Source organism: Lycium barbarum, chromosome 1 (genome assembly GCF_019175385.1).
Source record: "Lycium barbarum isolate Lr01 chromosome 1, ASM1917538v2, whole genome shotgun sequence".
Lineage (NCBI taxonomy): Eukaryota > Viridiplantae > Streptophyta > Magnoliopsida > Solanales > Solanaceae > Lycium > Lycium barbarum.
In genome coordinates this window covers 43,747,492-43,760,330 of record NC_083337.1, presented here as the reverse complement: position 1 = coordinate 43,760,330, position 12,839 = coordinate 43,747,492, and the positions used below count along the sequence as shown (strand labels likewise).

Below are 12,839 nucleotides of genomic sequence, written 5' to 3'. Positions count from 1 at the left end.
GCATGCATTATCGTGTAGATACTGGGACTGAGAAGAAGAAATATACAGGTCATCAACAAATTGAAAAATAAAAATGATATCATCATTAATAAAACAAATCTTTTGAAAAGGAAAAACGGTGCTCTTGTTTGTGAAAACAATCTTTAAAAGATGTTTGTAGTTGCATTTAATCTTTTAGTTGTATAGTTTAGATATAATGTAATGGTGGATGCATGGATTGTAATTGCAAAAGTTTTTTATTTTTTTGGAATTTAATGATATTTTGTTCCATATTTTTATTTTTTGCCATAATATTTAGGAATTTCAGTGGATCAAATATGCTCCTACACTATGCGAAACTGCACAAATCTTACCTCCAATATTTTTGTTGGGTTTCCATTAAATCAAGGGCATTAGTAACCCAAAAATTAACATTAAGGGCATATGTGAGACCACCTTTTAACGACGGGTGTATCTGTGCAATTTCGTTTAGTAGAAGGGCAGATCTGGACCTTTTCGGTATAAAAAAATCATTTAGGTTATTTTTTAATTAAAAAAATGTCACGCGACATAAAAAAAAGTCTAACCATTTTTTTAGTAGACATACTTTTCTAAAGCCACATATTAATGTTTTTCTGGTGGGTCGGATCTGATTCGTTTTAAAAAATGGGTAGACTTAATTTTTTAAAGTCACGGAGATATTTTTTTAAAACGAACCAGACCAAACCCACCAGAAAAAAGATTACTATGTAGCTTTAGAAAAGTATGTCTACTAAACAAAATGATTAGACTTTTTTTTAAAGTCACCTGACATTTTTTTAATTAAAAATTAACCTAAATAATTTTTTTTTTTAAATTCCGTCAGCGAAAAGGATATATTTGCACCATTTTGTAACGATAAGGGTATATTTACACCATTTTCTAATGACAGGGGTATATACACACCACTTTTCTAAAGAGGGGTATATCTGTTGTAAATCGCAAAGTTGAGGGGTATATTTCCACCTTTTCCCTATAAAATATGTCGTCTCCTTTTAGTATACACACCTCAATTGGAATAGGTCTGAGGTTATACGACTTATTGAGACAAATACACATAATTAAGGAAGTGACATATTTTAAGTGTTTAGCTTATTTATGTAATGCATTCTTGAGAACACACATATGTTTTTCTAAAAAAAATGAAATTTGAATCGAAAGTGTCTAATAAGAACAATTATGTGTTCAGATGTTCAATTAGAACATGTCTTAGTTTGAATGTCTAAACGGAATTTATTTGCAAGTTTAAGGGATTGTCTGTGTATTAAGCCTATCAGTTATATTTGCATTCTTTTTCATATCTTATTGATTCCACCTAGCATACGTTAGATATATTTTAGGTAACCTGATAATATAAAAATTCTTTCACCCATTTAATATCGTTAAACTCTAACATATATAACTGCCCAGAAGTTTTAAGTCAAGACTATTCGTTTTATAGTCCGCTTCTTAGCAATATTGGAGCCCAGACTTTCAAAAGCTATTAACATCCCTCTTCAACGAGCGAAGAGAGACTATAGAATTAAAGCATGGTGGTAGAATCCATCTCCAAGCTCCTTAATACAGCTAGTAAGCCCTTTCTCCTTTCTCTTTATTCTTGCTACTTCAACTTCTTCATACACTTTTAGAGTTCCAAAATCCAACTTGAATACTAGATTTTTCTAAGAGGATTGTAGTTTTGGACTGCATGGAACTAAGTGTACGTACATACGATGCCAGCGAATTCTTGACGCTTGCCCCTTTTTTCACTTATATAATTATATGTATCGCAAATTTGCTAAATAACAGCTCAAATGGTTGAAGGACTTTGATTCTATTAGCAGATGCAGATCTAGGATGGGTTTCAGAGTTCAACCAACTTCATTATTTTCGGCTCTATTTATGCATACATATGCAAAATAAGTTCTTAAAAATATACATAAAATAAAATTTCGCTCGTTTTGAACCCATTGACTCTGGATCAGGGATTCGCTTCTGCCCGGAAAAGGATGAGGATGAACTTCTCTTCCCAATTGAGAGAATTATTACCTCGATAACCCTGTCATTATAAAATTAAAAAAATTAAGTTATGTGATGATTTTTTATTTGGATTTGATTTTCTATTGAACTTTATTCATATGTATGTCTTATGTTATTTTTTTTTATTTTTTATTGTTGGTGTTAAGAAAAATTTATTTCTTTGATCTCAACTAAGTCTTTTAAGAAAATCACTTCCAAATGCATTGATGTATTCGCGCGAAGAATTTAACTAGTAATTAGGTTGTCGAGAGCATAATGTTGATCACCAGTTTTTAAGACACAATTGTTACCTGGTACTGTGGTGGGAGGTGTCAGGTATTCCGTGAAATTAGTCGAGGTGCACACAAGTTGGCCCAAACACCACGATTATAAAAAAGAAAGACTTACTATTCTGTCCTTTTCAATTTATGTGAACCTATTTGACTGGGGGAGGGAGTATATCTTTACCGAATTGGTTTTACTTTATGTCTACCGAATTGGTTTTACTTTCACATCTTTCATGAAATGTATTATGTCACCAGCACAAGTTTTTACAATAAGCAACATTTATCCGGCAGAATTCAAAACCGATACTTACAAAAAAAGAAAATAATGAAGAAGAAGAAGAAGAAGAAGAAGAAGAAGAAATCATGGTTGTCCTGAAGAGGAATCCTCTAGTAATCATTAGTCTAGGGTAACATCATTTGTATAGTCCTCATAAAAAGGTTGCCAAATTTTCCACGATAGGAAGATGTTTCTAGTCAATGGCTGTGTATAAAAAAAAGAAAAAAAAAGAAAAAAAAGAATTTGGGGGTGTTTGTAACAGAAAAGGATTGGCACTGTAGAGACGTGATTGAAAGGTAAGCTTTTAAGAACAATTCTAGTATTGTATTATAGTTCTATCTCTTTGCCTCATAATGGATGTATCTATCACATGTTAAAATTTTAACCTAACAAGGTGATTATGTGTTCAAACCCCAAAAGAAAAAAAAGAAAAGAAAAATTAGCACAATAATTATTGCTTCTGCTTCATCTTGTTGATCGAGCAATGAGAATAATAAATTACAGGATTGAATTGGTATAAATTCCTAATTTTTAGACAAAGCGAAAAAGAAAAAGAAAAAAAGTAATACTGAAAGAGGAAAAAGTGAAAAAAGATGTGCAAGATAGTAACAATTGAGAGGATAGCACAGAAGCCAGACAAGTGAACAGACATTACCTATTCAATTTTCAAATCTAGATCTAGTAAGATGCGTAATATTGAGTTTGACACAGATTGATAGAGAAGTTAGAATGTTTGTCGACTTATTAAATTGTTCCAAAAATATGCATCTTCATATATTTATCTTTTTACTAATTAACGTCTTGTCAGAGCAAGACTATATATATTTTAATAATTCCAATTTCGAAGTACTGTCAGGAAAACAGTGTATTCACTTGTTTACAGTATCGGAGAAATTCCTACGTTTTACTCACAAAAATGTATGGAGTTACATGACTTTTTCCATTTCTTTTTAAATGAAGCTACAGATTTCCAGATTTGATTTGTTTGTTTACATTTACTGATTAACTCAACTACTGGCTTTTTTCTGCTTCTGTTTAGTTGAGTTGTTGGGCTACAAAAACAATTTGTAAAAACGTCTGAGCGCTTTTACTCAGATCTATTTATCCCTTCGAGCAGCATATTTATCTGTTTTCAGTAAAACCCAGAAAATAAATTTGAGATCTTCAGTGAAGTGGAAAAGAAAAGTGAAATTAGTCAGAACATTTATTTATTTTATTTCCCAAAGTGATGGAACAAATCAAACATAAATGCCAAAAGAGGTGGTTCGACAAATCAAAAGATACACAGATCTAAGATCTCTAGGTGCATTAGGATCAATTAGAATAACCTAAGATCTGTGAATGGTAAACACATTAAAACTTCAATTATAGAGTTCCTCTATCTCTATTTTGAACAGCCTAGTGGAAATATATAGTCCGTCACACTTTTGTAGGGCAATGATAGAGTTCCTCCATTTTTTATTAATTTTAATAACTAGTGATGTCCTAGACCTATGAGAAAAAATCACGTGAGCATTTTTTTTTATCTCTGCTGCAACTAACTTAAACCCTAGTACCCGATAATTTTTACTCACTGTATTAACTACCAGGCCATCCTCAGATGCAAGGCAATGATTGAGTTTTTGTAGAATTAAAGCATCCTGACTCTTGCAAAGTCGACTTATCATGAGACCATATGCCCTCTTCCTAACAGATTATAATGAAAACGTTAGCCGGGGAATGTAGAATGAAGTTTCAGTTGACTATCAGCATACATTTCCTTCTTTATAAGACAAAAGTGGTAAAAATTCATGAACAGATGAGTATTAGCAGTTTTTCATTTAACCTGAGAACTGAAAAATCAAAAAAACTACTTTGTAGAGTCTAAAACAACAGTAAAATTCATGAACACATAAATTTCTGTTCTGTTTAAGCTGTATGGAAAGTGAAGTGCATATAACCAAACAGAATCAAGTGATGACAAATAGAAATTGATGAAAATTTTAACGTGGACTTCCCAAATTGGAGAATAGTTTAGTCTGCTTTATCCTAACGATTAATGAGATGATGAATTCTTCTTTTGATCAATCGCAGCTATGAATTTTCCTGAATTAAAGATTGCGTGGCTGCAGCCAATGTCGCACTGCTTGTGGGAGGACACCAGCATCATTGTTCTACTGGGATTCCTCGGAATCTTACTGCTGGATTCACTCCTACGCAAATGCAGAACGAAGTCTATGACAGTCGAGAAGTATGCTGTTGGCACAAAAGTCAGCGTTTCCTACATATTTAGCATTATCTGCACGACTATATTATTGAGCACTCATCTCATAATGCTTTTGATGCTGCAAACAAGAAATGGTGCTCACTGCCAATTCAAGTTTCCAATTCTTACATCTGAGATTCTGCAAATGACATCATGGGCAGCTTCATTTCTTGTGCTCTACAGAACTCGAAGTAGGAAATTCATCCAGTTTCCTTGGGTCCTTAGAATCTGGTGGATTTCCAGTTTCTTTCTGTCTATTGCTCGTGCGACTCTTGATGCCTATTTTGTCATCACAAGGAACGCGCATCTCGGACGTGCTGACTACTTGGATATCCTTGGTCTTATTGCATCAGCCGGTCTTCTGGTTATCTCTATTAGAGGGAAGACAGGCATAATTCCTGACATCTCAGACAGCAAAACTGAATCACTTCTAAATGGAAAGAATGAAAAAGATTCCGAAGCCAAAAGGGACAGTCCATATGGAAAAGCTAGTCTTCTCCAACTGATCACCTTCTCTTGGCTCAATCCACTATTTGAAGTTGGAGTCAAGAAGCCCCTTGACCAGGATGAAGTCCCAGATGTTGACTTCAGGGATTCTGCAAAATTTCTATCCGATTCCTTTGATGAAAGCCTGAAATATGTAGCGAAAAAGGATGGAACCACAAATCCATCTATCTATAAGGCCATTTATGTATTTGCAAGGAAGAAAGCAGCAATCAATGCCTTCTTTGCAGTAATTAGTGCAGGATCATCTTATGTTGGTCCATACCTTATAAACGACTTTGTAAACTTCCTTGGTGAAAAGAAATTTCGGGGGTTAGAAAGTGGCTATCTTATAGCACTAGCTTTTCTTGGTGCGAAAATGGTTGAGACAATAGCACAAAGGCAGTGGATATTTGGAGCTCGACAGCTAGGTCTTCGGATCAGAGCTGCTCTGATATCTCACATTTACCAAAAGGGCCTACTTTTGTCAAGTCAATCACGCCAAAGCTACACCAGCGGAGAGATAATCAATTACATGAGCGTAGATGTCCAAAGGATTACAGATTTTATATGGTACCTTAACACAATATGGATGTTACCCGTCCAGATATCATTGGCAATCTATATTTTACACATGAATCTAGGGATGGGTGCACTTGTGGCATTAGGGGCAACTATGATAGTGATGACTGGCAACATACCCCTGACAAGAACCCAAAAGGGTTATCAAACTAAGATAATGGAGTCCAAAGATGAAAGAATGAAATCCACCTCAGAGATTCTGCGAAATATGAAGACTATCAAACTTCAGGCATGGGATAGTTATTATCTGCAGAAGCTGGAAATCTTGAGGAAAGTAGAGCATAATTGGTTATGGAAAGCACTTAGATTGTCAGCCTTAACTGCTTTTATCTTCTGGGGATCGCCTACATTTATTTCTGTGGCAACTTTTTCCGGATGTGTTATGATGGGCATTCCACTAACTGCAGGGCGGGTCTTATCTGCGTTGGCTACATTTCGGATGCTTCAAGATCCTATATTCAATTTGCCAGATTTACTCAATGTGATAGCACAAGGAAAAGTTTCTGCTGATAGAATTGCTTCCTACCTGCAGGAAGAGGAGATTCAACCCGATGCAGTTGAATTTGTTCCCAAAGTTGAAACGCAATTTGGGGTTGAGATAAAGAGTGGAACATTCAGCTGGGACACAGTGTCAAGGATACCGACCCTTGATGGAATAGAATTACAAGCTAAGAGGGGAATGAAGGTGGCAATTTGTGGCAGTGTTGGATCAGGGAAGTCAAGCTTGCTCTCTTGTGTACTTGGAGAGATGCCCAAACTGTCAGGGATTGTGAAGATCAGCGGTCAAGTAGCATATGTTACTCAGTCTCCTTGGATACTTACTGGAAATATCAAGGAGAATATTCTATTTGGAAAACCTTATGACAGCGTCAAGTATGACAGAACAGTTGAAGCATGTGCGCTGAGAAAAGATTTTGAACTATTCCCTGCTGGTGATCTTACAGAAATAGGAGAAAGAGGGATAAATATGAGCGGGGGTCAAAAGCAGAGAATACAAATTGCTCGTGCGGTTTATCAAGATGCTGATATATATCTTCTTGATGACCCCTTCAGTGCTGTCGATGCTCACACAGGCACGCACCTCTTTCAAGTGCGTTTTTCAGCATGTCTATAATAGAGTAATTCTAGTGTTGGTTTTTCAAATCTCACCATCCATCAAGTATGAGATAACATTATGGTATTTAAGTATTATATTTAAATTTTTTGCATCGTGCAGGAGTGCTTGATGAGGGTTCTCAAGGGCAAGACAATACTTTATGTTACACACCAAGTTGAGTTTCTTCCTGCAGCAGATCTCATTCTGGTATGCAGAAAAACAGAGTTTCAATTTATTCCACTGATGCAGCCATCATTTAACTGATAAAAACATCTGAATAATCTGTGAATCCAAGCATCACCCTCATAAAAAAATGATCTCCTCCCTATACAGTGACTTTGAGGATGATTCAGATAATAGAACTTAGCAACTCTTTAGTATATTCCATTGTTTACATGAACACATCAAAGTCCTTCCATAATTGGATTTTATACTCGAAAAAACCTAGTAATTCTAGGAAAGTGGGCTTTTTAGGTATAAGTCTAGCTCCAAGAAAAATTGGAACAGGATTCTAATAGGATCCCCTCCCTCCCTGCCTTTGAAATCAGATGTGAAAGTTTCATTTCATCCAGCTCAAGAAGGTACACAAATTAAGGGAAGGAGTTCTCTAGGAAATCCCAAAATAGAAAGGTCTACTCCTTGCTCAAGCGTATACATGTTGCACAGTTCAAAACAAGCTAGAATTTGTTAAAACTTCCCAAATATTTGGAGGTTTCCTATTCAGGATAGGATCATTTTAAACATTAATAGGGAGATTTTTAAAGAAAATACTTCATGCCTCATTAAATTTCCATAAATTTGACCAACATTCAAAACTCTAAGTTGCACAAAATTTATTCGAGTCTAACTCCTAACTATCAACAGGTTATGCAAAATGGAAGAATTGCCCAAGCTGGTACTTTTGAAGAACTATTGAAACAGCAAATTGGATTCGAACTTCTAGTTGGAGCACACAACCAGGCTTTAGAATCAATTTTAACAGTTGAAAGCTCAAGTCGAGTATCTGAACATGCAGTTTCTGATGTTGAGCTTGAAACAGATAGTAACGTAGATGCAGAATTTCCACACACTAAGCAGGATTCAGAACACAATCTCTGCATAGAGATAACAGAAAAGGATGGCAGACTTGTGCAGGATGAGGAGAGAGAAAAAGGGAGCATTGGAAAGGATGTTTACCTTTCTTACTTGACCATTGTGAAAGGTGGTGCCTTTGTTCCAATAATTCTTCTAGCGCAATCATCATTTCAAGTGCTTCAGATAGCCAGCAACTACTGGATGGCATGGTCATGTCCCACAGGTGATGCAGCACCAATAGCTGAGAAGATGAACTTCATACTTTCTGTTTATGTGCTTCTCTCTGTTGGAAGTTCTCTTTGCGTGCTAGTCCGGTCATCATTTGTGGCTATAACAGGCCTTCGAACAGCAGAAAAGCTCTTTAGCAACATGCTGCACAGCATCCTTCGTGCTCCTATGTCATTCTTCGACTCTACTCCTACTGGAAGAATCTTAAATCGCGTAAGTAACTCAAAGTTAGCTGATTGGCTTTGAACATGAGTACAGCATATCAGCTGCAATTTACTTCCCTTAATCTGAATGAGATGTGTGGATTTAGCTAAGTACTTATAACACGCAGCAGCAATAGTTGGTTGTTTTTTTTATCCTGCATATACACGGATAGGTAGATAGATCCCTGGTAAATGTTAAAAAGAAATATATAGGAAGAAACCAGGCATTATAACAGCAATAAATCGGACGAACGTATTTGTGATAAGCTAAGTAATGGAATATTAGCCATATATCATAACTGGAAAAGCAAATTTGCGTCTTCCAGTGTACAGTCATGTGGCATCTGAATTTGTCTTCTCAATCAACTGTAACTCACAAGTTAATTAGAAAAAGATAGTCAAGATGAAAACGTGACAAAAGCAAAGTGGTCTAATTCTTGCCATAACCTCCAGAACTTAAGGCTGAAATGCAGTTGATTCATTAATGCAATCCTATTGGATCAATCATTAAGACATCTTATAACATGAACAGGTATCGACAGACCAAAGTGTTCTAGACTTGGAAATGGCAAACAAGTTGGGTTGGTGTGCTTTCTCCATTATTCAGCTTCTTGGGACAGTTGCAGTCATGTCGCAGGTCGCATGGGAAGTATTTGTCATCTTTATTCCCGTAACAGCAGTCTGCGTTTGGTACCAGGTAAGTAAGCTGTACATGTTTACTTAAAAAAGAAGTTGCTGTCTCATTTGGGCAAAGTACTCTAGCGGTCCAATTAGGGGAGGCTGATACAGTGATAAAACCAAGTTTGTTGCTGCAATAAGCAGTTCTCATTTAGCTACCTTATAAAAGAGTTTCTGTATACATCAGTAAGAGAGTTCGGAGAATATTGCTAAAATTATTTTTTAAAGATCAAAGGATCAACAAACTCTATGCTTCTTTAAGATTCCAAAGATTTTCTTTCTAATTTTTGTAAAATGTAATTTAAAGATATTATTGTAAAAATGACAGCAATACTACATACCAACTGCAAGGGAGCTTGCTCGTTTATCTGGAGTTCAAAGAGCTCCGATCCTCCATCACTTTGCAGAATCACTGGCAGGAGCAGCAACAATTCGTGCTTTCAACCAAAAAGATCGCTTTGGTCAAGCAAACCTTTGTCTCATAGATGGTCATTCAAGGCCATGGTTTCACAATGTATCAGCAATGGAATGGCTCTCGTTTAGACTGAATCAGCTATCTAATTTTGTTTTTGCCTTCTCCCTTGTTCTGCTAGTCACACTCCCCGAAGGAATTATAAATCCAAGTAAGCATCAGAAATTACTTGTCTTTATGTTGTCATGTAGAGCAAAGGTACGAATTAAAGATGACAAAAGCATGATATCTAACCAAAGTTTCTTTAGTCACTTTCTTTTTGCTGATGTGGTGGTGGTGGAACAGGTTTTAAGAACTTTAATTTCATAAAAGAAATCAAAGGAGGAAATTGATGTTGCTTTATATTCTTACAGGCATTGCAGGATTAGCAGTAACATATGGGATCAATTTGAACGTTTTACAAGCTTCAGTAATATGGAATATTTGCAATGCTGAAAACAAAATGATATCTGTTGAAAGGATTCTCCAGTACTCGAACCTTGCCAGTGAAGCACCTCTTGTGATTGAAAATAGCAGACCATCAAGCACTTGGCCGGAAACTGGAACAATTTCCTTCGAAAATTTGCAGGTAAAGACAGTGTCTCATAGCTTAGATAAAACCAGACTAGATTATGAGGTTTGCAATAACGCAGTAGGATATCATCCAATAGTGACAGATGTTAAAGATGCTAGACAGTTGAAAACTCTGAAAAGCTTTCAGAAAATCCTGTACAATTTTTGTGGTTCTAATATGTCTGCATATTCCTTTAATGATCATGATGCAAGGAATAAAGCTGTTTTTACCCAAAAACTCGCAGGAATATTGTATACTACTTGTTTACATAATGTTTTAGCTTGATTGCTTAAAATTTCCACCCACTGATATTATCACCATACCTCTATCTGCAGATACGTTATGCTGAACACCTCCCTTCTGTTCTGAAAAACGTCACATGCACATTGTCAGGAAGTAAGAAAGTCGGTGTTGTTGGCAGAACTGGAAGTGGTAAATCAACCCTCATTCAGGCCCTTTTCCGGATCATAGAACCCAGAGAAGGAAGCATTATCATCGATGATATAGACATCTGCAAGATAGGTCTTCACGATTTGAGGTCAAGGCTTAGTATTATTCCTCAGGATCCAACAATGTTCGAGGGAACAGTTAGAGGAAACCTTGATCCACTAACACAGCACTCTGATATCGAAATCTGGGAGGTACTTATTGCACTGAGTACGGCAAAAACAATTATTCAGAAAAGTCCATTTAGATTCACATAGTGGCTTATAAGTCAACATCTTTCAATGGTAACAAGCCAAAAGAACAAAAAGCGTGTTAACCCTCTGATAGATCTTGCACTTGTTTTGCAAGTCTAAATGATTGGAACATAAACATTAACCAATATTTGTGATCCAGTCAAGGAAAGAGTTGAAATTAGCTTAAGTATTATGATTTGGATAGTGAATAATGTGGTCACATCTTCTTTTGTTAGGCTCTCGACAAATGCCAACTTGGTGATATAATACGTGCAAAGCCAGAAAAGCTAGAATCTACAGGTTAGACTAAAAATTTCTTGATAAAAAGCAATGGCATATTTCCTTGTTGAAACCTACTAATGTGGTCAGTTTCACAGTGGTTGAAAATGGAGAAAACTGGAGCGTTGGTCAAAGGCAGCTTTTCTGTCTTGGAAGAGCCTTGCTAAAGAAAAGCAGCATTCTTGTTCTGGATGAAGCAACAGCATCAGTTGATGCTGCAACTGATGCAGTGTTACAAAAGATTATCAGTCAAGAGTTCAGAAATCGAACAGTTGTCACAATAGCTCACAGAATCCACACAGTCATTGATAGTGATCTTGTCTTAGTCTTGAATGAAGGTAAAATTTTAATATATCTATATCTCTACATCCTATTGAATAAGCTGCTAATTGTTTTAACTGTGTGAATTCCTTCACTTGTCGTTGAACAGGAAGAATAGCCGAATATGACACACCAGCAAAGCTATTGGAAAGAGAGGATTCTTTCTTCTCAAAATTGATAAAGGAGTATTCAGTGAGATCCAAAAGTTTTATAAGCTAAATTATAGACTTAATCTTGCTTCCTACATTCAGCAAGTTGGAACAAATTTCTGCAGGCATCAGTAGAAGAAAGAAATGATATTGGAAAGCTAAAGCTTTTATAAAAGCTGAAAAAGGTCTACATCAGCCTCAGCTGCTAGCCCACTGCACAGATCAACTATGCAACTTGACCATGCTTTTGCTGCATTTTTATCACTATTCATAGGTCGTTGAAAACTTTGTAAGCTTAGTTCAGTATGGTGAAGAAACTGAACCCAAAATAAAGAATGCACACCCCTAGTATTAAAGTTCTGTAATATTTTGTAGAACATGAATCACTTTCGTTTTCAAAATTACCAATAATTATGTGTAATCTAAGCTGCAGTTTGAGAGGTTATTTGGCAGTGCAGATAAAAACCTTCCAAATTCCCAGGGGTAACTAGTTATCTGAGGGTAGCAAAGGTAACAAATGAAAAGTGTAAGTTCAATAAGCTGCCAATTGTTTGATATTTATGTATATTCTCAACTCAGAATAAAACCTATCAAACTACCACACCAGAAAAAGAAACTTGCTAGAAGCAACTATTAAGTTTCATGTTCCAAGAGGCTGGTTGAGCATTGACGCATAAGAGTAACAACCTGGAGATTCCATATCCAAATCTCAACTACAACACTCAATATGAGGCCATATATTCTAGCCTTGATGGATAGGTTTACTCGACACATTTGATTGTGGGTTGTGACAGATTACCCGGTGCATTAATGGAGGTGCGTCCAAGCTATAAACCGTTACGTTTATAAGAAACGGTTCATTTGCACCCAAGGGTGTGGCCTAATGGTCAATAAAGTGGGAGGAGAACCATGAGGTCTCCAGTTCAAATCCCGGCAGAGACAAAAACACTAGGTGAATTTTTTCCCATTTGTCTGAGCCTTGGTGCACAGAGTTACCTGTTGCTAGTGGGAGGTAGCATGTATCCTGTGGAATTAGTTGAGGTGCGCGCGGCTCGGACACCGTCGGTTATAGAAAAAATAAAGTTCATTTACTCCATAGACTGATAAAGAAGCATAGTGTTTGAGCAATGGATCCATGAAAAAAGATCTTCCCACCTCATGCTTCCCACTTACCCCAAGTAACGCTAGTTAAATTTTGGAATAACTACATAGCATA

At 36.2% G+C, this 12,839-nt stretch overlaps 1 protein-coding gene across 3 annotated transcripts; it reads left to right on the top strand.

The window, feature by feature from the left end:
* The first annotated feature begins 1,398 nt into the window (after positions 1-1,398).
* On the top strand, positions 1,399-12,068 carry LOC132635271 (putative ABC transporter C family member 15). Of its 3 annotated transcripts, none has more exons than XM_060351605.1 (12): positions 1,432-1,587; positions 2,595-2,876; positions 4,654-6,980; positions 7,107-7,193; positions 7,851-8,501; positions 9,024-9,188; positions 9,498-9,792; positions 9,995-10,209; positions 10,530-10,835; positions 11,111-11,174; positions 11,252-11,491; positions 11,584-12,068. In XM_060351605.1, the coding sequence occupies exons 3-12, from the start codon at positions 4,656-4,658 to the stop codon at positions 11,691-11,693; spliced, it is 4,458 nt and encodes a 1,485-aa protein (XP_060207588.1). In that variant the 5' UTR covers positions 1,432-1,587; positions 2,595-2,876; positions 4,654-4,655; the 3' UTR covers positions 11,694-12,068. The 3 variants fall into 3 exon arrangements, with proteins under 3 accessions (XP_060207581.1, XP_060207588.1, XP_060207596.1); XM_060351613.1 differs by having other exon boundaries at positions 1,433-1,587; positions 2,559-2,876; XM_060351598.1 differs by lacking the exon at positions 2,595-2,876 and having other exon boundaries at positions 1,399-1,587.
* The last annotated feature ends 771 nt before the right edge of the window (positions 12,069-12,839 follow it).